This window comes from Urocampus carinirostris, chromosome 5, assembly GCF_059441175.1.
Source record: "Urocampus carinirostris isolate Australia breed hairy pipefish chromosome 5, RoL_Ucar_1.0, whole genome shotgun sequence".
Taxonomy (NCBI): Eukaryota; Metazoa; Chordata; class Actinopteri; order Syngnathiformes; family Syngnathidae; genus Urocampus; species Urocampus carinirostris.
Genome location: NC_142353.1, coordinates 27,415,152 through 27,442,465, shown reverse-complemented (window position 1 = coordinate 27,442,465; position 27,314 = coordinate 27,415,152). Strand labels below are relative to the sequence as shown.

At 38.6% G+C, this 27,314-nt stretch overlaps 1 protein-coding gene across 8 annotated transcripts in view; it reads left to right on the top strand.

The window, feature by feature from the left end:
- Positions 1-27,314, top strand: part of mef2cb (myocyte enhancer factor 2cb) — a 129,922-nt gene that overhangs the window by 41,303 nt on the left and 61,305 nt on the right. For all 8 annotated transcript variants that reach the window (XM_088336369.1, XM_088336374.1, XM_088336372.1 and 5 more), the window contains one exon: positions 20,477-20,677. In XM_088336369.1, coding sequence (XP_088192495.1) covers positions 20,624-20,677 — 54 coding nt within the window. In that variant the 5' untranslated portion in view covers positions 20,477-20,623. The remainder of the gene's footprint in view (positions 1-20,476; positions 20,678-27,314) is intronic.

Sequence of the window (27,314 nt, the reverse complement as noted above, 5' to 3'; positions counted from 1 at the left end):
GGGGGGAGTGCACCTCGTGGCTGCATGAAGGTTAGCTGTGTTAGCATTAGCCCGCGGGCCTTAATTGAGGCCAGGAGGGAACATTTAATAATTGCTGTCAGAAGATCAAATTTAATTCTCCTTTCTTCGCAGCTACCACGGCTGTAAGGCGGAAAGGGGGGGGGGGTGAAACAAATTGTCATCAGAGATTTCTAAATGAACAAAGCTTTTAATTAGGGTGATTAGAAGACTGTGGCAGCCATGAGGAGTCTGTGAAGGGGGATGCGATGAATCCATCACCTGGTGTTGATGGGGGTTGGGTCACCAACTCGGGTCTGCTCGGATCTCAATTCTAGTTTTTCATTAAAACTCTGTATAATATTGTGTTTAATTATCTCAGCTCAAACTCTGTAGTTGAATATAATGGGAATCAAACACGGGTCACGGCGGTGAGAACGCCCAATCCTACCAGACCAGGCTCTATTCCCGGGGTAGAGAACCTATGGCTCGGGACCCATATATGGCTTTTTTCATGATTACATATGGATCCGAAATAAAATGTAACTATTGCACAACTCTCTATGGCGTTCCAAAGTCAAGTGATTTCATCCCGATTTTGGTCCATATAAAGCCGAAGCAACTTAATACAGAAGTTTGATAAGAAACTATTTAAACTGATGAATAAAAACGCTAAACGACTTTGATTGGGTGAGCAGTACAGGTGGGCGGATCCCTGCACACAGCGCAAGGCACTTCCTTCTCTCTCTCTCTCGCTCAGTGCAGTCTACACCGAAAGTGAATAAGACGATATGCTTATCGGTTGCAGTAATTTGTGACATTTTTACAAAAAAGCTTTGCTTGCATATTGTTTTGAAACCGTTATTAAGGACAAATTTCATGGAAAAAAATTGCCTCAACACTCTTAACTTGAGGTGAAAGACAAATTGTAAATGGCATATTTACATTGATTTGGGACACAGGATTTTGCATTATTATCATTTCATACATTTGATTAAATCATCAAATGACACACAGTGAAATAAAATGTGCTGAAGAATTAGCTTTTGTCTAGAGAGCGTGTTTGGCAGTTTTTTAAATTTTGTCTGAAAATATATGATGAGGCTCTCTCAATTCATTTTGAAAACATTTTTTTCTTTTATGCTCTTTGGGTCAAAAAGGTTCCTGACCCCTGATTTATACTCACAGTACCAGTAACAAAAAATAATATAGAACTTTTAGTTATTTTTCAGAGAAAGAAAATATGCGTGATTCTCAAATAAATACGGTAATTGGTTGAAGATGACAGTGACATGACTCCTAGCGCTTCTAGAGAGATTTGAGGGGCTAGATATTGTTAACTGCATTCGTTTGTTGTTCATTATATTGTTTTGTTGTTGTTGTTTTTCATAACACAATAGAGAAAAAAAGGAGTCGATTCGTAAAGCGGGCGACGTTGGCGTCGGTTTGACGCTATGATTTTGCGAGCTGGATTGGGGGAGGCGACTGTAGTTGATGACCCAACAATGACAGGAAAGAGGGAGTAAAAGAAAGAGAGGAAGAGGTAAAGTAGGCGAGCTCGACTTCAGGCCGTGGCGCTTGCGTCACTTCGTCAAAAAGAAAAACATGGAAGCAGAAAAAGTGGATTGTTAGGAGAGAAAATAAACTCATTTGGTAGGAAATGGTCCAGCATGATACTGTAATGTCATCCAGTGGCAGAAAATGGCTTAGACTCTATGCAATTGTTTAATACAACAGCCAATATTTACTATATAGATTGTCAAAAGGCATATTAGTTGACTAAAGGGTTTCTAAGTCAATGATTAATTAATTGTAATGTATTAATCTATTAATTCTGTCTTTTTTTATGTGATCATATTGAAATAAATGATTGCTATGTTTTGAGTTCGAAATTTCAATTTTTAGTAACAAAATGGTCCAGCATTTTAGACTGATGTCATCCAGTGGCAGCACATGAACTAAAGACAAATAAAGTCTTAGATTCCTTATCATTGTTTAAAAATGTGATACATCTTGATACAGTAATGGCATCCAGTGGCAAAATAAGAACTCTGTCAAGACCAGAACGGAGACAGGACCCACTTGTGTTACGTTTCTCTCAGTTTTATTGGAAGGAAGGAAAGGGTTGCACCCACGATCCGGTGGTCGCGGGAAGCAGGTCGCTCTAAACGCGGAAGTGGGACTTCTGTGGCGAGCGATGGCGGTGTCGGGAACGGAAAAAAACGGGTCAGTAGCCGGGACAGTAGAGCAAAAAACTTGGTCAGGATAAAAAAAACGGGTCGAAGGCGGGGAACAGACGGTTGCAAAAACAGGTGTGAGTCAGGGTCGAAAAAAGCTTGCTGAGAGTAAACTGAGGTTCGGAGACGGACTGACAACAGGTGACAGAGAGGAGTGGGTTTAAATGAGGACAGGGAGCCAATCAGAGTCCGAGGCCGTTGGTGCCAAATGAGCGGGCACAGGTGCTTCACATCAGTAATCATGACAAACTCGACACAAATGAACCACTTAATTGCTGAGACTCTTTGAAATTGTTTACCATATCATTTCAACAATTTTCGTTTTGACCAACTCAAAAAATAACCCCAAAATTCCTATAGTTAATTTTCAAAGTAAAAGCAAATTATCCAATCTTAATTATCAATTTTAGTAGGATTTCCAAAACAGTAATTAGTAATGAAATTGTGAAAATAGTGGGATGGCCAAATGGAGTTTCTAATCCAATAATAATCAATCGAAAGTAATTAATAGATTAGTTTTTTCTCCTAATCATCTGTAATTCTCATTTTGTATTTTTTTTAGACTGGTCATAAGTTTTGAGTGTCATGTTTGTGTCTGAAATACACAGTAATGTCACCCAGTGGCAGAAAATGAACTTAACACAAAGTCTTGGATTCCATATAATTATTTACTAAATCATTTTTCCTCCAATTTGTAAACAAAATAAATGAATCGAACATCCATTCTTTTAGTATTTAATCCCAAAAATGTGATAAAGTAGCACAGGACGTAGAGCACTCATCTTGGGATAAAGAGATCGCAGTTCGAATGCCGGCTCCTCCATGTTACATGTCGAAGTGTCCTTGGGTAAGACACTGAACCCCTAATGCCCCCAATAAGCAGGTTGGCATGGCTGCACGGCTGCTATTGGTGTGAGTGTGTGTGTGTGAATGGGTAAATGTGAAGCACATTGTAAAGCGCTTTGGGAAGTCTTCATTGACTTGAAAAGCGCTGTATAAATGCAGATCATTTCATTTTTCATTTACAGTAATGTCATCCAGTGGCAAAAAAGAACTCGACACAAATTAACCACTTCATTGCTTAGACTCTGTCATTGTTTACCATATCATTTTAACTTCAATTTTCGGTATGGCCAACTCAGAAAACAACCAAAAATCGTAATAGTTATTTTTCAAAGTAAAAGTAAAGTGGGGTGAATTTGATTAACGTGCAAAAGGTCAACTTTCAATTTTAATAAGATTGCCAGAACAGTCAATACAAAGTAAATAAGAGTTACCAATCCGGTGATTAATCAATTGTAATTAACGTATCTATTCATCTTGTCCTTCTAATATTTTTTAGATCCTTTTTTTAAATTTCAATATTTTTAGCAGTGAAATATTTGTATTTGCATGTTTTGCTCAAAAACGAATCGCTATAGTGTTATGGTACCAAATGGTCCAGCATGATACACTGATGGCATCAAGTTGTCAAGACCAGAATGGAAACAGGACCCACTCGCGTAACATTTACCACAAGTTTTATTGAAGGAACAAGGAAGGGGTGCGCCCACGATCCAGTGTTTGCTCTCGTACTCGGCTTGGAATCCAAACATGGAAGTGGATCTTCCGTAGCGAGCGATCCCGGTGTCAGCGGTCGAAAACTGGTCGGTAGCCGGGACTGGGAGAGCAAGAAGTGGTCGGGGTCGGAAACGAGTCGTAAGCCGGAACGGGAGGGAATACGTGGTCGGGACCAAAAATGGGTCATAATTCAGGACGGGAGAGCAGACATGGTCGAGATCAAAACAGGTCGTAGCGGGAGACAAACAGGAGCAAAAAACGGGACAGGCGTGAGTCAGGGTCGAAAAAGGGCTTGCCGTGTAAAAACAGAGATTCGCAGACGGACCGACAAAAGGGGACGGATAGGAGTGGGTTTAAATAGGGACAGGGAACCAATCAGAGTCCGAGGCAGCTGGCGCCAAAGGAGCGGGCACTGGTGATTCGCATCAGTAATCATGACACCAGTGGCAGAAAAGGAACTTTCAAACACTTAATGGCATAGACTTCTTTTAATTTTTTTAAAATCATTTTACTTTCAATTTTTAAACAAAGAGTGGTAGCTAAACCCCTTAGTTTTTATTCAAGCCCCCAATAAGGCCATCAAATAACATGACTATTTGTATTGACGGGTGAAACGTTTCGGAAAGAAAAATACAGCGTTTCGGTAACAAATGGTCCAGCATGATACACTAACGTCATCTAGTGGCAGAAAAGGAACTTTCAAACACTTAATGTCATAGATTCCTTTTAATTTTTACTAAATCATTTTACCTTCAATTATTACACAAAAAGTGGTAGCTAAACCTCTTTAAAAGTGGTAGCTAAACCCCCATTATTATTTGCATAGACTAGTGAAAAGTCTCGGAAAGAAAAATACAGTGTTTCGGTAACAAATGGTCCAGCATGATACACTAATGCCATCCAGTGTCTTTTAGATTTGTTAACTGCATTAATCATTAGAAAAACATCAGCTCAAACGTTTCCATTTTTGTTTTTTTACAGTCAAACATGACACACTAGCTACAGATTCCACGCCCCGACATGCAAATATTCCATTTCCTAAAACACGGACGGACAATTTCCAGAGAACCGTTAGCTGTGATCTCATCTTGATTCTCTGCCTTTTCTTTGCCCACTCCGAACTTTTGTATATCAAGACTTCCTTCTTCTTTTCTATTTATGCACAGCAGGTAGTCAAATAAAAATGCTCCTTTTAGCATTTTGCGTCGAGGTTCCACATTAGTGTTTGCGTAACACGGAAATATTTTTGTCCGACGTCTTAAAATAAAACGGGGAAGTCGACATGAGGTCCGGCGATGATCTTTAACTTTCAGTTCGAAAAGATTTAACATAGGAAGTCGCTTGTATTGTTCGGCCATCGCTGATGTCACGTCTTCCCGTGATCTTTCCTGTCTTTTTGTCCTCGATGACCTTCAGAATAGGAACCGAAACGGAAACCTTGCTAATTGTTACGGCGATCCACTACAATTTACGATTTCAGGGGATCCGATCTTTTACGATTTGAGATTATATTTCTGATGGCCGTTTTGTCAAACCCAGTTATATTTGATCTTTCCTGTGTCTTTTGTCCTTTAATGATCTTCAGAATAGGAACAAAAACATTGATATTTAGGACTAAGATCATCTAGAGCAGTGGTCTCCAACGTTGTGCCCGCAGGCACCAGGGTGCCCCCTGAGGACAGTTGAGGTGTCCGCGGAGCTGTTCTGAAAACAGCACACCAATACCGGGTCATTGTGATTTTCCTGTAAAATGATTTTTATTTATTTAACCCTATTTTGAAGAAGTAAGCTGGTAATAACAGAGTAGCAACATAGTAATAAAGAGATAAGTTGTTTTTTTACAATACATTGTAGTATTCTGCTTTCAGTTTTGTCCATTGGCTTCATGGACAAAAAAAAATCAAGTATTGATATTTTTTTAAGCAATGAAGAGAGTAGAATGTGAACGTATTTGTGTACTGAACAAATGTATCTATTATTTTTTTTTTGTTGATTTATTTACAGGATATAGAACAAACTCAATTCCAATTTATGGGTTTCATAAAGCGAATGAGCAAAAAAAATGTCGTTTTTTTAGCTAGCTATCTAGCAACCTTTTTAGCTTTGTAGCTAGTTATCGTTCTACCTTTTTACCTATTTAGCAAGCTATCAAGCTAACATTTTACACTTTTCGCCAGTTATCAAGCTGAATTTTGGCCTTCTATCTAGCCTGCTATCTAGATTTGATTTGTGCTTTCTATCTGAGTATTTAGATGGATAATTACTCTTTTAGCTAACAATCTAGTTACCTTTTTAGCTATTTAGCAAGCCATCTAGCTAAGTTGCTATTGTGCTCTTTCACAAATTAGTAACAAAAAATAGTTCTTATCCTGAAATAGGTTGGAGACCCCTGATCTAGGGTTTATGATTTCAGAAAATCATCTACGCTTTACAACTTCAGAAGATATTTCTGATAGCCAATTTGTCAATCCCAGTTTCCACATAAAATGTTTCTTTTCTTTTTTTTCTTCGATGACATTCTGAGAAGTTGGTAATAGGACATCAATCAACTAAAAATTGTGTTTCAGAAGATTTGATCGGTTATTTACTATTTGAAAGCACATTTCTGATTTCACATTTTCTGTCAATCCCAGTTATCATTTTTAATCATCTTGGATTGCTGGTGCCAAGTCGTCCCGTGATATTTACCGTCTATTTGTCCGCGATGTCCTTCAAAATAAAACCAAAACGGAAATGTCCCTAATTGGGACGATAATCAACTACAATTTATGTTTTCAGAAAATGATTTTGCACAAGGGTGGCCAACCCTGTCCTCGAGAGACGCTTGTCCTACCATGACAATTTGGAGTTTCCCTACCCCAATGTAGGTGATTTAAATCTGATATTATGATTTACGATTTGTGTAAATCCTAGTGATAACATTCGATCTTTCCCATCTCTTTGTCCTCGATAACATTCATAATGGGAACCTAAACAGAAACGTAGCTGATTGGCATGACGATCCAAAACGGTTTGAGAAGATCCAGTCCACCACCATTTACAATTTGAGACGAGAGTTCTGGTAGCAGTTTTGTCAATCTCAGTGGTAATATTTGTTTTCCGGTGATCTTTTCAGTCTTTTTGTCCTCAATGACCTTCATAATAAGAACCAAAACGGAAACTTCGCCAATCAGGACAACAATTGACTACGGTTTACGATTTCAGAATATTTAAAATCTGAGAAGCTATTTCTGATGGCCATTTTGTTGAGTCTAGTTATAATCTTCAATCTTTCCTGTTTTTTGACGTCAATGACTTTCAAAATAGAAATCAAACGTTGCTAATCAACTACAGTTTACGTTCACAAGATACGATCTATTACGATTTATTTTTTGAGATTTTTCTCATACCTGCTTTGTCTGTCCGTTTTACATTTGATCTTTCTTCTTTCTTTTTTTTCTTGATGATGTTCATAATATGAACCAAAATGGAAACGTAACTAATTAGGAGTACAATACAATTTGAGAAGAATCCGTCTACTGTGATAAAGACGATATTTGTGATAGCCATCTTTGTAAATCCGTGTTACAATCTTTGATATTCTTGTAATTGTGATGGCGTTTCTTCAAGTTCTTTTCTGTCTTTATGTCCTCAATGTCCTTCAAAATAGGAACCAAAACAGACATATATCTGATAAGAACTACAATCAACTACGATTACCGATTTGAGAAGATTTTCCAGATAGCCGTCTTGTCAAACTTAATTATAATCTTCCCCGTATGTAAATAAATGTCCTTTTCAATAGACCGACGGTTCACTTCTAAAGTACTCAAAGATCCACAATCGAAGACTCGAGAAACCGTCGCCTTCTCGCTAATGATCACAACGTATCACACGCTAACAAAACCCGACAACCAAGAATATATTTCGATTTTTTTTCTCACGATGCACACTTGTAAGAACACACTCCGTCACAGAGGAGAATGAACACATTACAAGATGATCCGGCGCTAATCCCCCGGGTGTGCATGTTGCTAATCTCTTTAGCCGCTAACATGCTACATTAGCGCTAATATCAGGAGAAATTCAAAGCCACCTACGCCTGGGCTACCACCCAGTTTAGGGTCACTTGGAAGGAGATGGAGACGTCCCTGAGAGAACGTAGGAGGTTCAAGGGTAGCGCTAGTACTATATCTCTTTCCTGCAGACTATCTTTCTCTGACTCTCTTTCTTGCACTCTCTCTCTCTTTCTCTCGCTTTATTTTTCTTTCTTTTATGTATTTTGGTCTTTCTATTTCACACTCTTTCTCCTTTTTCTCTTTCTCTCATTTCCCTCTATCTTCATATCTTTCCTTTTTGCCTCTCTCTCCTTCTTTCCTTTTTGTCTCTTGTTCTCTCTTTCTCTTTCTTTCTCTCTTTATATTTTCTCTCTCTTTCACTCTCTTTCCCTCAATTTTCCTTTCTCTCTTTTTTCCTCTTTCTTTCTCTTTCTCTTTCTCTCTTTCTTTCACTCTCTTACTCTCTTTCACTCTCTGTTTTTCTTTATCATTCTCTCTTTCTCTGTGTCCATCTATTTCTCCCTCTCGCTTTGTCTCTCTTTTCTCCTATATTTTCCTCTCCTTCTTGTTATATCTTTCTCTCTCGCTCTTTCTTCTTTTGTCTTTTTCTCTCTATTTCACTTTCGCTCTCTTTGTCTTTTTCTCTTTCTCTCTTCCCTTCTCTATCACTCTCTCTCTCTTTCTCTCTCTCTCTCTCTCTCTTTCCCTCTCTTTCTCTCTCGCTCTTTCTTCCTTTATCTTTTTCTCTCTATTTCACTTTCGCTCTCTTTGTTTTTTTCTCTTTCTCGCTCCCCTTCTCTCTCTATCTCTCTCTCTCTCTCTCTCTCTCTCTCTCTCTCTCTCTCTCTTTCTCTCTCCCTCTCTCTCTTTCCCTCTCTCTCTCTCTCTCTCTCTCTCTCTCTCTCTCTCTCTCTCTCTCTCTCTCTCTCTCTTGGTAATATCAAAACCATGTTCATATTTCACTTACTACTTACTTTGTCATAATGTAAATTAATACACAATTATTCTGGTACAAGTTTATTTTTGGCAATTACAATTGTATTTGGTCACTATATGTGAGCCTTCTTCGTATTTCTTCATTATCGCAAGCTTTGATACCATTGTTATATACTTCTCTTTTTTTGCTTGCAAGTCTTAGGACCCAGAGCTAAACAAAACAGTTTGTTTCATGAGAATCCGAAATGAACCAAGTGAGAAACCGGGAATTTTGGGAGGGATAACTTATCACCGTCTTTGTGATGCAGTGAAGCAAACCAATTGCAAACCAGGATCTTTTGTGACGTCAACCAATAGCATATTCCACAATCGTAGAGTGAAAATATCATAATCTAGGGTCGCCGTAGGCCTAGGGTCTATGCTAATTCGTCAAAAATACAATCCATTCTTATTTTTTTTACTTTAATTGAAGACCCCATGAAAAACCCACACAGAGTCGGTTGTGTGCCCGACTAAACGCTCAAGAGAGAGGTGACCTAGAATGGAGTCTCACGGTGCGCGCCGGTTCCCATCGTCCTTCCCGTCTCCGGAAACACAGAGAGAGGGGAAAAAAATGCTCATTAGATCTATGTGCTGAATTTCCTGTCCTCATCTCAATACCCCAGCAACTTTCATCTTTTTCTTTCTCTGGTTGTCTCATTGCTTTGGGGGCCCAGGAGGTGCAAATCACGCGGCCCAGGGCCAATGACCGACCAGCGTGAGAACACAGAGAGAAGCAAAAGAGAAAAAACGTCTACTTTTTTTTTACCAGTTTCCACCTCTAGCCACTCTTTTTAGCCATTAGGGTATTCTTATTGTCAGCGGCTTTGTGTCTCACCTTCCAATGCATATGATGCTAGATAATGTCGCCGAGGACCGTTGTTCGGTAGTTACAACATTTGTTTCCACTAGTTTTTCTCTAGCACACATAAGTCACTTTGCTTCAGGCTCTGGCTTGTCACTAGTAGCTGTTGTTAGCTGCTACGTGTAAATAAAGCTTACTTAGTCCTTCCACAGTTGATCCCTGCATCCGATGTTCAACAAATCTTGTCATTTAGGCATCTTTTTAGCTCATTCTGCTTCGTCCTTTATTGTCACTAACTTTCTAAAGCTAGTCAAGCTAGTGAACCACGCCAATGTCTGTTATTCAGTCATCTTCATTTTTCATTTCCACTGTTTTCTTCTTTCGCCACACATGTTTGTCACTTAGCTACAGGCCTTACCTCGCTGCTAGCCAGTCTTGTTCGCTGCTCCGTGGAAATAAACCTGGTTTCGTCCTTCAACAGCTAAGCTCATTATGTGATGATCTCCAAGTCCCGTGATTCAGACATCTTCCGACTTCCCCCCACCCCACTGTTTTCCTTCTCTAGCCACTAATGCACACGCTTCAGCTCCATTCTAAGCTACAATGATATCTAGCTGTACACTGTCATTTTAAGATCTGTTTTCATCTCACCTTACTTGCCCCCCAGGGGTTAAAGGTCCCTGGCGACAAATTCCCCAGCAGGATTACGGCCTTTGTGCCACGTGATGGTGCCCATAACGCCACCTTGGCATCACTAGGCCAAATTGGATTGAGCACTTGGCTCACTAATCTGTTAACTGATGCTTTGGTGGGGTGAAGATGTGTAGAAGGAGCTGCTGAAAATTAGAAGAGCTGATTTAGAGGCCAAGGGGCTCAACCGGCCCCTCCTTGGGGAGGTTAAACACAGAGGACTCAGGCATTGTCTTAATGTTATGTAAGGCCTAAGGCAGGGGTGGGCAAGCTAGAGCCTGTGGGCCACATGCAACCTAACTAAAATGATCAAAATGGTCATAATGACAATGTATATAATAGTAAATAAAGTATTAGTGATGGAAAAAAAAGTTATTTTTGTGCCAGCTTTGTCCCCATTGTCCTGTTGCATGGCTACTATAAAATACAAGTAAAATACTAGTATATAAATACTCCAACATGACTTCAAAACTAAATATCACGTTCAGTGCTTAAAACAGGGACCTAGTATATTATTTAGCTTTTATTCTGAAAAGAAAACATACTGCATAAATACTACAAAAATATTATGACAGCAATACTATAATACAGAAATATTACTTCAGAAATATATATATATATATATATATATATATATATATATATATATATAAATATATATATATATATATATATATATATATATTACTACAGAAATGCTACAGAATTTGACGGAAATACAATCTACTCCAACACCACAAAACAAAATATTAAATTTAGTGATTTAAAAACAGGGACCTAATGTATTATTTCGCATTCATTTTGAAAATAAATACAAATATAAAAGCACAACAAAAATCCTTTTGCAGAATACCACTATGGAGGTATTTCAATAATGCTAAAAAAAAATACAAAAAGTGCTACAAAATGAATATCAAACCAAATAGCAAACTCAATGCTTAAAAACGGGAACCTACTATATGTTTCTTTGTGTTAGGAAAAAAATACTACCACAGTAATACTATTTTACATAAATACTACTACTACAGAAATACTAATAAAATACTACTACATTAATAGTATAATACAGAACTACTACTTATAAAACAATATAAAAATACTACAGAAAAACTACCAAAATATGAACAAAGAAATACTACAAAAATACATCTGTAGGAGGGGTCTCCAATGTGGTTCCCGCTGGCACCATCTATCCCCCAGAGACCACCTGAGTAGCCTGAAGACTGGTTATGAAAATATTTGTCATGGTGATTTTTTAGGAAATATGATCTTACTGGCATGGTGTTTAGCGTTTGACTGAGCCCAACCCAGTAATAACAGAGTAATAACATGGTAATAACATAGTAATAACTTGTCATTTAAAAAATGCATATCAAACAGTTAGCCTTTCGTGCTAATCCGTATCAAAAAGTAGCTCTCAGCTTCAAAAAGGTTTGAGACGCCTAAACTACAATAATACTACAAAAAATACTACAACATACTCATTTTTTTAGCCCCGCCCGACGCCAAAGGCCGTGAGGGCTCGCTCGCTATCAGGAGTTGCACCACCGCCGGCAGTATTGATGTGTTCCTGTGCCAAACGTCTTAGCGGTCTCGTAATCCCCGTTTGTCTGACAACATCCCTCTTTGTTTATTTGCTGTCTCTCAAGCTCAAAAAAACGCTCCTCAGAAGTGCCAGAAGTATATTTTAGATCATCATATTATTCCCCCCTCTCCGACTCCCAAGTGTGCTTTGTAGCCAGCGTCTTCGGTTTTGAGCTTTCTGGACTGTCAGATAGATGACGTGCAAGCGTGTTGTTGTTTCTTCAGACTATTTATTGTTACTCATGTTTACTGACTTTATGTCAGACTGATACCAGTAACACAGAAAAAACAACTCTTGCATACCCTGTACCAAAACTGCTGCATAAAATACATAAATAAAGCATACCTAGCTGATTCATTAACCATGTCAGTACTTTTTTCCCAGTTTGAGTATTTTTTTTTATATTTTTTCCTTGTTTTTATGATCAATTATGTAAAAAGAAGTTCTCAAATATATTTTTAAAGTATAATTTCATGTTATTGATAAGAAATTCATGACAAAATTGCTATGCTTTTATTCATTTTTTTGAGTAAAAGTTAAATATCGATAGTTTTTGCTATTAGTTGGCGGCATATAAAATGGCAATATGCTATTGGCTCAACTCCTACATACAATGCTCCATTTTTCTCTTTTGTTCAGCTCAGAATCTCGTCTACTCCAAAAAGACTTTGCGAAGCAGCGATCCAGTAATGTGTTTTTGGACTGTATTTAGCTATGGGTCCCAAGGCTTCCACTAATGCTAAACGAACAAGTAAGAAGATGATAACCATGGAAGCGAAGCTTATGATATCCAAGAGATAAAAAGAAGGCATACGCATCTTACACTCGCTGAGAAATATGACTGTAACCAATCTACGATCGTGACAATAATTAAGATTTAGGCAACGAAAAAAGTACATACTTTATGCTATTTTATGCTATTCTGTTAGTAATATATACAGTACTTTTAGGATTATAAGACACACCAAAAAAAATAAAGTTTCTCGGGAATTCAAAAGTGCTTTATATTATGGTGTGCCTTATAAACCGCAAAATATGGTATAAAATATATAATATGAAAATTAATAAATTTGGAAATGCTTAACTATAATGAAACGCTAATACATACAGTAACTCTTTAAGAATTATTTTTCTTAATTGGGGGAACCAGATTTCATAAATTCCCTTTATGTCCTATGAAATAAGATTCACTTTTACTGTTTGCCTTTTTGATACAACCACATTTATTAATTTAATTTCATGCGTCTTATAGTCCTGTGTGCCTTCTATATGGAAGGTTTTAACAAAAGTCTATTTTTTGAAGGTGGCCATACATAGCCCAGACTATACTGTACATTTTTTATGTTTTACCAAATTTGTCAGGGATTTAGAACTCATTAGCAAACGACCATACATTTATATCCTCTGCATCGGACTATTTCACTTTACGATCCCCCATATCAGGACAAATTCATGTCGTAGCTTGGGGATCTCCTGTAAGTGAAAACATATGATAATAATATGAATAATGATATGTAATAGTCTGTATTTTTGATTTGTTTGGCTTAAGTGCTTGGCAAAAAAAAGAGTTGTTGTTTATATCATATGAAATTAATCATCGTCACTATAACGTGTTTTGTTGTGCAATACAGACGCTGCCCTACTTACGAACGAGATAGGTTCCGGACGATTTTTCTTAAGTTGAATTTGTTCGAAAGCTGCTTCGGTGCTATATTTTGTTTAAGGTTTATATAAGTATGTTTAAGGCTTGTAAAATTAACCTGTATCGTTTTGAAACTGACAAAAAAAATGTTTAATAAAACAATATGCTCTATTAAGTTTCAAAGCAGGCTGAATGATGAAGCATAGCACTGTAAAACAAAGCTACACATCAGATGTTGGCATTCTGTGGTGTGAAGCCCTTTGAGACTCCTTGTGATTGAGGGCTATACAAATAAACATGACTTGACTATTAAGATCATCTCATCTCATCAGCCGTACCGCTTATCCTCATTAGGGTCGCGGGTGGGGCTGGAGCCCATCCCAGCCATCTCCGGGCAGTGGGCAGGGGACACCCTGAACTGGTTGCCAGCCAATCGCAGGGCACACAGGGACAGACAACTCATTCGCTCATTCACACCTAGGGACAATTTGGACCGGCCAATTCACCTGAAATGCATGTTTTTGGAACGTGGGAGGAAACCGGAGTGCCCGGAGGAAACCCACGCAAGCACGGGGAGAACATACAAACTCCGCACAGGAAGTCTGGAGCTGGATTTGAACCCACGACAGGTTCCCATGACATGAACTGTGCCGCACAAGCGCTAACCACTGCGCCGCCGTGCTGCCCCTATTAAGATCAATAAAGTTAAATTTAACTTACTTTTGGTAGAGGTAGGCCACTTCCTCCTCCGTGATAAAGAATGGACAAAAAAAGCACTCCTTCCGTTTTCTCAACCGCATCAAGCTTTCTTATCACAGTTCGCTTTAAAAAAAACGGCTCGCCCTCTCCTTTACACTTTACACCAACCATATTGAATGGATGCACGAGATATTAAACAATGAAAATGTCAAAGTTCTTAGCGCGCTAGCAATATAGTACACGTTGTTATGTTTACACACGAACCAGGAAGTAGAAGACGGAATTCTCTTCGGGGTGGATGCTGGGTGACCTCTCACAGCGCCACGTGGTGGAAAGAAGCACTACAGTACCTGTACTCGGAAAAAGGTGCACAAAATACAAAATCTAACTTACAGCAATGTCCGGATATTTTTAGACATCCCGTAATAAAATGCTCGTATCTACCGTTTTTCATAAGTCGAAGGTTCGTAAGTAGGGGAACGTCTGTAGTACAAAATGCAACCTTTTACGTCGCGTGCCAAGCGCGAACGCCAGCGCTCGCTCGGGCCTTGCAGACATCCCTATTGCATATTTTCATTATCAATGTCCTTACTAGCGGAAAAAAGAGGTCAAGTGCATAGCCGTGTGTGGCGTTCACCTTGCGGGGGTTTCAAGTATTCCACTGCGTTCTCATGCATGTTACTCAATAAATACATGGATTCGGGTTATGGTGGGGGGTGCAGTACAGTGTTTGTGTGAAACAGAGAGAAAAGAGCAAGAGTGACGGAGAAAAGAGACTGTCATGTCTTTTTGGTGAAGCCGTGTCGTCTTCCACATCAATGTCTGACGCTCGTGCTGCCAGGTGCCGGAAACCTGCTTCAGAAAGGAGAGAAGAAAGGCGAGATGGAGAAAAAAGGCCGCCGAGATAGCGGAGGCTTTTTTCTTTTCTTTTTTTTTTTTTATTTAATTTTTTTGCGTGATGCCACTGACAGCTTCCCTGCATTGCACAGAGTTTAAATAATGGGATGCTCATTTGCATAACGAGGGACGTTATCACCTCTACTGTCAAAAGAAAACACAACAACAGTTCTTGTGCTCCTCCCTTAGATAGATTGGGTTGGCCTACTTAAGAACCTCCAGAGAGACGCTGGAGATCGGGCTTAGCCCAGCTCCAATCGAAAAGTGGGTGCGGATTTTCCGTTTGCAATTTTTTTGTTGAATGCTGCGACCAATGAACATTTTTCAATTAGAGTAAACTCCCAGGATACGTCATGAATCCGTTCTAAGTGGTGCGGAGTGAAAATTGCCATATATTGGGGATAGAAACCTATGCTAATTAGCTAATGCCTCCAAAACCCCCTAGGATTTACGAGTACACCATCATAAGGGCCAACTACTACTTTAAGACTGGGTGGGCGGGTCAAGCGTGCAACAACCAAAAAGGCTACGTGAAGTGAAATTGTTCTAAGACAGAATAAAAAACTCATCCTAAGTATCTAATGCCTTACAAACTCCCCACGATTCACGAGTGCATCACCAAAGTAAATGGTCTGCATTTATATAGCGCTTTTCAAGTCAATGAAGACCTCCCAAAGCGCTTTACAATGTGCTTCACACTTATCCATTCACACACACACACACACACACACACACACACACACACACACACACACACTCACACTAATAGGGAGTCAGCCATGCAAGGCGCCTACCTGCTTATTAGGGGCATTAGGGATTCATTGTCTTGCCCAAGGACACTTCGACATATAACATATAACCGGTAATCGAACCTGCGATCTCTTGATACCAAGACAAGCGCTCTACCTCCTGAGCAAATGCCGCCCTGACTATTACTTTTATACTGAGAGGGAGGGCCGGAACGCTACGACCAAGAATGCTTTTTAAATACAGTAGACTCCCACATATGACATGCATCCGTTCTAAGGTGGGAATGAGGAATTGATGTACCAGGGGATAAGCGTATCCCTTCCAAACTTGCTAGATTTCATGAGTGCACTATCAATATTGCTGACTAATACTTTTCACTCGGAAGGCGGGCCATGAAAGCTACAACCAAAATGCTTTTCAAATACAGTAGACCCCCATGATATGACTCCATCTGAGGTGGGGATTGCGAAGTGAAATTGGCATATACCGGGGAATAGAAACCTTTTCTAATGCCTCCCACACCGAACTATTGCACCATCAAAATGGCTAAACATTCATTTTTTACACTGGAAGAGCGGGCCATAATAAATACTTTAGAAGCAGTGGAACAATCCCTACTTCACACCTGCTATTTTTTTAGACCAGACCTGGTAAGTACTGAAAAAAGTCAAGCCTTTCTAACTGCAAACTAAAACACCACTTGAAAAACACCACTTGATGCAAAGTAGAGAATGTATAAATGCATATGTCAAAAAGTCAAGTAATTATAGCAAAACTAAATAATTAGAAATAGATTAATAACGACGAGTACAGTATAGTGTAAGATCAAATAGCATTTTAAATAAATGTCGTTGTAAAGGAAAAATGACATTTTATTTACCTTTGATTTGACATGACTTGAGCTGTCCGAGTGGTGTAGCGGGTGGATGCAGGGCGCCAGAGATGGTGGATTAACATCAGAATTAATAAAAAAAAAAACACTTGTCAAGTCACATTCATTTGTATAGCCCTTGACGACAGAATGTATCCAAGGACTGCACGGCCACAGTCACTTGTGATTATTGTCATGCCCTTTCCTTGGTTTAACACTACCTTATCTAATCATGATTATTAGTTACAGTCATCTAACTTAGCAGGGAATTGAGTCGTGTGGTGTCTTCGTATTTATTGATGATTGTAAGATTTATGTCGATGGTTATCACTGCAAGCCTTGGGGTCCATAGTGCATTATAAATACTCTGCAAAGAATACACAATGGTAGTAAGACTAGCGATTTGTGTGCTTTTTTTCTGGTAATTCTTGATAACTGCAAGCTTTGTTTTCATGGTTATCATGTGTTACCTTTCTACCTTTAGCAACACTGCACGCTTTGGGACCAGCTCAGTAGCCTAGATGGTAGTGTGCCCGCTTTGAGACTGGGAGGTCGCTGGTTCGCGCATACCTAATTGGTATAATGGCGGCGCCCTCTGGCTGCGGCTGCATCGACCCGCTACAACGGGTCAGGTGTATCGACATTTCGTTCTGTGTACATTGTTACAAAGAATGACAATACAAAGGAAATTATTATTAGCTAAGATAATAATAATAATTATTATTATTAATTATTATTATTATCTTAGCTAATAAATACAAGGAAATACAATATTGTACCGCACTAACAAAACAAAATCTATACAAAGCACCCGAGAAACTGAACTGATGGAGGCAAGAGAAAGGCATTGTGGGAGGTTGCTCAGCCAATAGACTATCTGCATCTTCATGGCCTCCTAACCAAACAGATAGTAAACAAGCATCTTATCTTATCATCGTAACATATCAGAAGGAAAAACAGAAGTTTGATTTTTGGGGAATCAGGCAATAATTTATTATTGATGTCGTATAGTGGGGAAAAAGCTTTAAAGAGGGGTCGAAAAAACATTCTACATCATAACGGCAAAATATTGTATGTTGGGGATGTTGAAACCCGGGTCTACTGTATTCATCATCTTTCTTATTTTGCGATTTTCTTCTAATGTTTTGTGAAAGGTTCACTAAAATGGCTTTGCTGTCCACTCATATGGATGCACTCATTCATTACCATTGACGTCAATTAACATCAAATTAGTTCATAACCACCTATTAATGCAATTATTTATTAGATCATTTATGATTTTTGCACCCTTGATTATATATTTTCAAAGGCAACCGAATTTGTAATTTTGGTTCGATCAGGTAAAAAAAAAATACTAATACAAAAATAGCCCAATTTTGTCAAAAAAGGTGGATAAATTAGATCTAATGATGAAAGAACAGGAAAATAACCCAATTTAGTCGAATGTCTTTTATCGGGATCATGCACATTTTGGGTTAATCATAAGTGAAGTTTAAACATTTTTGCAGGCGTTTTACAAAACCACACAATGTTTGTGGGGTCCTTCAGTAGAAACTAGTTAAAATTTGATTTGTATGCAACACATCAACATAATCTTATTTTCATGCATTTATTTATCTATTTTTGCTCAATAACCAAGGACCTTATTTTAAATTGACACCGATAATATATTAGTTAATATATTTTGCAGAATTAACAATTGTCATTGAAAGCAGAACTGCAAATGGCCAAAATGTGTTTCAGAAGATTATATATATATATATATATATATATATATATATATATATATATATATATATATATATATATATATATATATATATATATATATATATATATATATATATATATATTCTAAATCCAAGCGCATTAGCAGAAAATGTTGACTTTAAAAATAAATTATAATTGTTATACCACTTCACACACACACAAACACCTCACCCACCTAAAATTGACATAAAATTTGGTATTGCAGAGGAGAGGGCTGGGCATTTTGTAAATGTTGATATCAGTTGTTATGGTTAACAGAAATATTTTTCCAAAAACCAAACAATCAAAACCTTAACCAGAATAAAATATTCAAAAAATATATCATTTTGTTTTTAATAAAAATAATACGCATTCAGAAATACACCCATACCAACTACACAGAGTGGGAGAAAATCTGTGTTTTATTTTATTATTTGTTCCAATTTTCTTACAAAAATAAGGCTTATTCGTAAAAGAAAAAATAATTATTATAGAAATATGGGAGAGAGAGAGAGAGAGAGAGAGAGAGAGAGAGAGAGAGAGAGAGAGAGAGAGAGAGAAAGAGAGAGAGAGAAAGAGAGAGAGAGAAAGAGAGAGAGAGAGAGAGAGAGAGAGAGAGAGAGAGAGAGAATGAGAGAGAGAGAGAGAGAGAGAGAGAGAGAGAGAGAGAGAGAGAGAGAGAGATAGTTGGTTGGACGCCTTGACCACAATTGTTGTAAAGGCACCATTTCCTGTGGTGTGTCTTGGGCAAGTAGAGCCTGGTGGGGTCCTCCCTTTCATACATATATATTTTTTGTTTCTTTTGTTTTGTTTTTATTCACCTTTACTTAGTATTAGTAATTTTATTAATTTAATTGTATTCATTTATTTTTTTTTATCTATTTTTTAATAACAGCTTCTTCATTCCACTTGTTTTTTATTTAAAATGTATAACCTAAAACATTGGGTTAGTTCCTCCCTAAAAGAGGTTTTTGTGAGTTAATTATCTAATCTATTTTAGCAGAAATAAGAAACTACTAAAATATTTGCTTGGTCTCTTTTTGACTCAATTTGCCTTATTTTCCACCCTATTGATTTTTAGAGTACTTTTAACACCGTGATCAAAACTGAAATGTTCTAGGGGGTGAGTACATCTAATACCTTCGTAGAATTGCACATCTGGTTAGCTACTCTTCTTGCACTATCGGCACTATGGTAAAATACTATACGTAGCCAAAATACAATACAACTTTATTTATATCTGTACATTCAAGGAAACTGTGGGGGTCAGATGCATCGACATTTCGTTCTGTATACACGTGTACTAGAATGACAATAAAGTAGATCTGAATCTGAATCTGAATCTGAATCTGAAATAGTTCCAAGAGCCTCCACTTATATTTGTTAAAAAAAAAGGAACTTTGTGATTGATACCCACTATTAGGAGGGGGAAAAAAACAAGAGAACCCCGAGGCGCTCTATCGATCACTTCCTGCGCGCCAACCGCTGCCACCTTTACAATACCCAAATTCCGAGTATTCCCACCCCTAACTTACAGTGAAGTTTTACAGGAGGAAGTCGAGAAAAAAAAAAAAAAAAAGAGAAAAAAAAGCTTTGCTCAGTCTGCAGGTAATGTTACAGTGTCGGTGATTAGAGCGTTTAAGTTAGCGGCACTTCCAAAACACTGTCAAACTCTCTGTGAACGAGGCGAGATCCTGACAGCGCTGTCTCCTCTCATAGTCTGCAGCGGGAAAAGAGAGAGAGATAGCGGGTGGGGGGGGGGGGGGGGCAAAAAACCTGATTTGCATGATATCGACAGTGAAAAACACAGTCGCACTCACAACACTGTTGACAGATTCTTTGTCTTTCTTCGCCCTCCCTGGTGGCTGCCGCCATGCCTCTTTTATATACCCCCCCACCCTTCCTCCCTTCGTTCCGCTCGCTATTTTGCAGTATTTCATTTCATTTAATGCTCATCTGCTCCCTCCCCCTTCTATTCTCAGGTACAGATGCTGGGATCTTCGAATTGATCGGAACAAATAGAACGCCGGAGAAAGAAGAGAGAGGAAAAGAAAAGAAAGGGAGAAGAAGAGAAAGAGAGAAGCGAGCATAAAGTTCTCGGGGACGAAAGACAGAAAGCGACGGGGACGATGGGGAGGAAAAAGATTCAGATCACGCGGATTATGGATGAACGCAACAGACAGGTACGTCTCCGGAGGGGGCGCAAGGATGGATGAGGGGGAAATGGTAGGGGGTAAAGCAACCCCCGACCCCCTTACAACCCTCAACAATGAAAATCATAAGGGAGTCTGAGCAATATAAAATCGGGGGACGAGGGAGCGGACACCTGGATAGCGGTTATTGCTTTGGGTTTCTGGCTTCTAATGAGGAGACGCACCCCTTTCCCCCCACTTTAATTCCCCCAGCCTGCGCCCAGGTAACTGGAAAAAGGCCCTACCCACGAGTCTAGGGGCTTGAGGAAGTAAACACTATATACTGTAAGTGAAAAAGTATCCCAAATTAGTCAATAAAAGAAAATGAATCCATTTCGATTATCTTTCTGAAGATGAGACCAACCTCCTCCCCCCCGGTTTCAAAAGCATAACCCTTACACCGTAAACCACTCTAATGTTTTTGGGAGGCGAGTAGATGTTATATCTTTGTAGAAATCATTCCAAGAGCCTCCGCTTGTGTTTCTTTAAAAAAAAAAAAATGAACTTTGTGATCCATGCCCACTCTAAGGTCTGCAGGAGGAAAAGAACAAGCGAACCCTGAGGCACTCTATCGATCACTTCCTGCACACTGACTGACCAGCGCCACCTTTTCAGCTTTCCGACATTCCAAATTGGATCCATACGCATCCCGGATCACGGGTCAAACAACTCACTGACCGAGCTTCGGGCCTTTTTTCCTTCAAATCTCTGACATCAGTTCGACACAAACACTTTCCTCCGTCATCTGCCGAGTCACTCGGTGTAAAAATAAAACCGTCGGCGGAATCGATTTTTTTGACCTGCGTCACCAGCTCACACTTTGATATGAGAGAGCGCTTACACATGAGATTAAAATGTCTTAAAAAAGGAAGCTTCCTGTAATTCGGCTTGTGGTGAACAAGTGTCACTTTGCCCTCGTCATGAAGCGATAGGGGGACGGTTTCAGGGGTCACCGGGTTTTCCGGGACGATTGGAGCTATCACGTTGCGATATACCCCCTTTCTCCACGCTGTTATCTCTCTAGCTCTTTTCTCACCTTAGATGGCTTGCAGCAGGCTATGCAGCTACTGAGGATAAGGGGAGGGCAGGAAGAACACATTTTGTTATATCCAGGCTTTATTTGTAAGGAGGAGGGATGTTGGTTGTCAATAAACAACAGGATTTTGTTATACAAATGATTTATTTCAAACATATACCTATATGTTTATTATGTTTTAAACAAAATAGTTAAAAATAGTGAAATTAAATAAATACAATTAAATCAAGCTAAGATTTCAAGTTTAAATTAAACCTTAATGCTTACTTAATTTACCGACTTACTTAACCAAAATGATGGACCATACAAACATATTTCAACACACATAAGTTACCTTTAAAAACTGTGAACTTCCCATTAGAGGACATATTGTATAGATGCTGCCCGACTTTCGAACGAGATTCTGGACGATCGGTGGTAAGTTGATTTGTTCGTAAGTTGCTTCAGTGCTACTTTTTGTATGTTTAAGGTTTGTATAAGTAACCTGTATTGTTTTGTACTAATAAATAGACATTCCATAAAATAATATGCTCTATAAACAGAAATAAAGTTAAGTGTAACTTACTTTTGGAAGATGTGCTTCGAGTTGTCCTCATCCGTGGTAAAAAGTGGCCGAAAAAAAGCGTTCAGGCCATTTTCTCAACCGCATCAAGCTTTCTTATTTCACTTTCATTTCAAAAGAAGCGGCTCCCCTCTTTACACCAACCACATTGAATAGCTGCACGAGATACTAAACTATAAAAAACAATAAAAACGTCAAAGTTCTGAGCGCTCTGGAGAGTCAGTACACAGTAGCACTGTATGTGTACATACGAACAAGAAAGAGGAAGCGGATTTTTTTACTTCCTGGTGGATGCTGGGTGACCTCTCACAGCGCCACACACCGGTAGCAGTGGAAAGAAGCACTAGAGTAATTTCTTCGACTTGGAAAAAGGTGCACACAATACAAAATCTAACTTACAGCAATGTCCGGACATTTTTCGATATGCCAAAAAAAATGTTCGTATCTACCGTTTTACATAAGTCGAATGGTCGTAAGTAGGGTAAATTGGGCCCATTGGCATACCTACCCCTCGAGACATCCTACCAATGCCCAGAACGCAAGTGCGCACATGCACTCAACGCTGATTGCGATTTCTGCCTTTTTCAAGTACCCATGAGAGGTCACAGGTTCGATTCCAGGGTCCTCCGCGTTATATGTTGAAGTGTCCTTAGGCAAGACACTGAATCCCCGATAGCAGGTATTTGACTCGCATGGCTGACGCTGCTATCGGTTAGTTAGTGTGTAAAAGGGAAAAGTGTGAAGCACATTGTAAAGGGAGGTCTTCATTGACTTGAAAAGCGCTACATAAATGCAGACCATTTACATTTACATCTACATTTTGTTTTTTATTTAGTCTTATTTGACTCTCTCACTTCTTCAAAATACTGTTTTCCGACGTAGCTTTTAAGCCTGGTGTATTTGTCTGTGGTAGTTTTCTAGCATGGTGTTTGTTGACTACGGTGATCAGGCAAGCTTTTTGACTCTCGTTTTACATCATCTGTAGAAGTTCTGTTTGAAATACAGTAATTATGAATTTAATTGTTGCTGTTTTTTCTTAATTATTCAAAAAGAAAAAGATGCTACTGTCAGGTCAGCCCTAGGTAGGACGTCTCCAGAGGTTAGGATGTTTTGGTAGAACACCGGTCCATGTTTTTAAAAGCCAGCCACTTAAACAAAATTTACATTCATCATCGATCAAAGTGTCTACCTAAATTATCTGCAAGGCATCAATTTTGAGGTCCACGCTTCTGCTAGTCCATGAGGGGATTTATTTTACAGGCCCCAGGCGGGGAGAGAGTTCTGAGTGGTCGGGGGGCACCGAGCCAGGCCTCGCACACTAGAGTCCACTGTCCGGTGCTCCAGGCAGCCGGTCAACAACAGGGAGGCATTGCGTTTTTGCCCAGGCCCTAGGGAAAAAATTGGGGGGCCCCAAAGTGGCCGCCCAGGGAGACAGGCACTGTGCCCACTAGCACGGCGGGCAGGGAAGCAATGTAGGTGGCATGATGGTGATGACATCTGAGCTGAGGTTTGAATTCGAATATGTTGACGTGCGTGTTGGATTAGGTTGCTTTAACTTTATATTCTCCTTTCATATTTTAACAATTCTACAGTTATCCGTCAAACTACTTTGAACTTGTACCTTTTTTAAAGTTTCAAGTTCTTTACTTACTAAGCACCTAAAATATTATAATTTTCAGAATATGTGTATATATATATATAAATATAAATATAAATATATATATATATATATATATATATATATATATATATATATATATATATATATATATATATATATATACAGTATATATATATATAGGTATATATATAAATGAACAGATTTAAAGTAAAAAAACAAAACAGATTACTTAATAAAATGCAAAAAATAACTAAAAAATGTTAACTCTGCTTTAAATAAACTATAAAATTCAAAAATATATATCATACGATTGTAACCAATTTAGACACAGATTCTCTAAAAACAACGAGGAAAAAAAATCTAAATTAACATGTGTAGAACAAAACCAAAAATATGCGCAGTACCTACAGAAGATTGGCATTTAAAAAGTGCTTTAAGGGACTGATTCAGCTTCTTTTGTCACAATATACTCTGCTTTGGAGCCATCAATATCATTAAAATGATTTTAAATTAGGCTCCTTCTCCTGCTTTGACTTTTTTTTATGTACAGTAATTTCTTTAAGGGTCTAAAACTGTCTTCCTGATAGCCTCTGGAGCTAGGGTCTGGGTGAAACTGGGCCGAAATCAGGTTTTCCACGAGTAAAGGTCTAAAAAGTCCGACTGTTCTCATTTATTTAATTTTTAATTGTCTTTACAAAAAAAGATCTAAATCTATTGTTAATTAACATTTAATTAAATGGAAATTTTATTTTAATTTTTTAAAATGTGTTTGAATGTAATTTAAACGTATTTGCAGGCCACAAACATTCTTGCGATTATGATAAACATACTACACATATATATATATATATATATATATATATATATATATATATATATATATATATGTGTGTGTATAAAAAAAATCAAAGTATACGTGTTTTAGTATAATTGCTCTTGTTCAAACATCTGTCCATCCATTGTCCGCACCGCTTATCCTCAGTAGGGTAGCGGGAGTGCTGGAGCCCATCCCAGCTATCTTCGGGCAGGGGTCACCCTGAACTGGTTGCCAGACAGTCACAGGGCACACAGAGACAGACAACGCATTCGCTCATTTTTACCGAGGGACAATTTGGACCGGCCAATTAACTTACCATACATTTTTTGGTAGAGTGGGAAGAAAAAGCACTGCCCAGAGATAACCCGCGGAAGTACGGGGAGAACATGCAATATCTGCTGGTAGCAGGTTTTGAACCCATTACCTCAGAACTGTGCCACGGATGCCCTAACCACTCACCCGCCGTGCTGCCCAAACCTGCTTTTAACCAGCAATTTAGTCCTAGTTTGTTTGACCACTCGGGTTGTAGGACCATCACTCCCTGTGGTGTGCCTTGGGCAAGAACAGCCTGGTGGCACCTATCCCTCTCCAGGCTAACATCTGTTTCCACTTGGTCTCGAACTGCAGCCCTGTTGCGTGTTAGGCGAATGTGCTAACCACTGCCTACCAAAACACTCAAACATACAGTATTTGCATTTATATTTTAACGTAGGTAAATAGATTCAAACTTTTTTTTTCTCGGCGAGGAAATTTTTTATTTACAGCTGGCAAGTTATACTTGGTATTGCTGCTATATTTCTGCAGCCACAACTTATGTTCAAACCCAACAATACTGAGCATTTTTTAATCACAGATGAATATATATTTACAGTATGTATAAAAAATGTATAACATATAAACTGTATCATCCATCTTGTCTTAGGTTGCCATTAATTTACCTTAATTGCCCTTAATTAGTATTTCCCCCCCAAAACACCCGCCACCCCCTGCCTTCGTGTTTGGAGGACCAACTTCAGTGCGACCTTTTGGCACAATAGCTCGAGTGTGCACTTCGGTATCGGACGGCGACATTCGGCTTTCGCGGAGGATGCCAGGTCGAAGGTTAAAGACGGAGAGGGTCATCCGTGTCAGGAAGTGAACTAGCTTCCTCCCGAACACACGTAAGATTTGTTTTCTGTTTTGTTCGGTACGATAAAGCCTGGCTCCAATCAACGGTGCCGGGGTGAAAACATGTGCCATTTAGATTAACAGCAGGAAAATAATGAGACCCGCGGGGTACCACCTCCTCACCCCTTGATTTCCCACCTACCACCTTCGTTCGCGTCACCTTTTTTCTGTCATCTGCTCGTCTCGGCAAGACCTCACCTGGAAAATCGCTCGCCGAGCTCTCACCTTGTTCTTTTACTCCTCTTTAGACTGCTCAATTTATTACCCCTCCTCCCAGTTTCCGATACTCAATCTCCATCACCCAGTCACACCTCCATTCGTATGGGGAGTAACGTGTGAAAATAGGAATTGTTGTGACGTTCTTGCAGCAGATGTTGAAACTTGATTCTTTTTCAAACTGGAAATCATGAGTTTGAGAAAAGTTTGACTAGTAATGTGACTTATCGAATATAGAAAGGGTTCGGTATGGAAGCCAAAGAATGACAAAATTAAATACTGCAATCCCTGGCTACTTGGCGCTTTATACTTAACGATTTTCATTATCCCTCACTGCAAGTGTTGGGCACGTTACTTTAAAAAAGTAATTAGTTATAATTACTCATTACCTCTTTTAAAAAGTAACTGAGTTGGTAACTGAGGTACTCTATAGTAAAAGTAACTAGTTACCTGAGGAAGTAACTATTTCTGGTACTTTAAAAAGAAGTTGTTTGTCAGTTCTGGTGGCTCTTTTTTGCCGTTCTGTCTAACAAAATGTTAACTGCCTTCATGCGGCCGACATCCTATATCCCCAATCCCATATTGCTGCGAGGGAAGACTGGGAGAAGGCACTTTGTTTGGGAAGTGAGCCAGAATAGCACGCCTGAAATGAGTGCACGGTCAGGCCCGTGATCCATTATCCCCGGTTGACTATTGCTGAGAGCAGAGGCTGACAGAGCAGATTTAATTTAAAAATGAAGACATTTTTAATTATTATAAAAATCTAATCAATATATCTTAAAGAACATTTAGTACAAATATTATATTAATGACACAAAAAAAAATATGTTACATAATTCTGGTTTTATTGTATTTAATGCATGTTGGCACTCTTGGGCTTCCACGCACAAGAGTGCCAAAAAATGCAACAACTAAAAACAACCTTTTAAAAGAAAACAAAATTATGAATTATTCTTTCATTTTTAAAAAAGAAGTGCCAATAATAATAAATGTACTTCGTTTTTAAAGTATATGCTTTCGTTTTTACAGTATTTACATTTTGGTGGGGGTTTCAAATTCAAAAACTTTATACTTTTCATAATAACATGCTTTAATTTAATTCCTGTGTTTTTATTTTAAATGACTATGGATGCCAAAATGCAACATATAATAAAATACAATTATGTGATATTTTTATTCACCCTCATTTATGCGTTTTGGCACAATTAG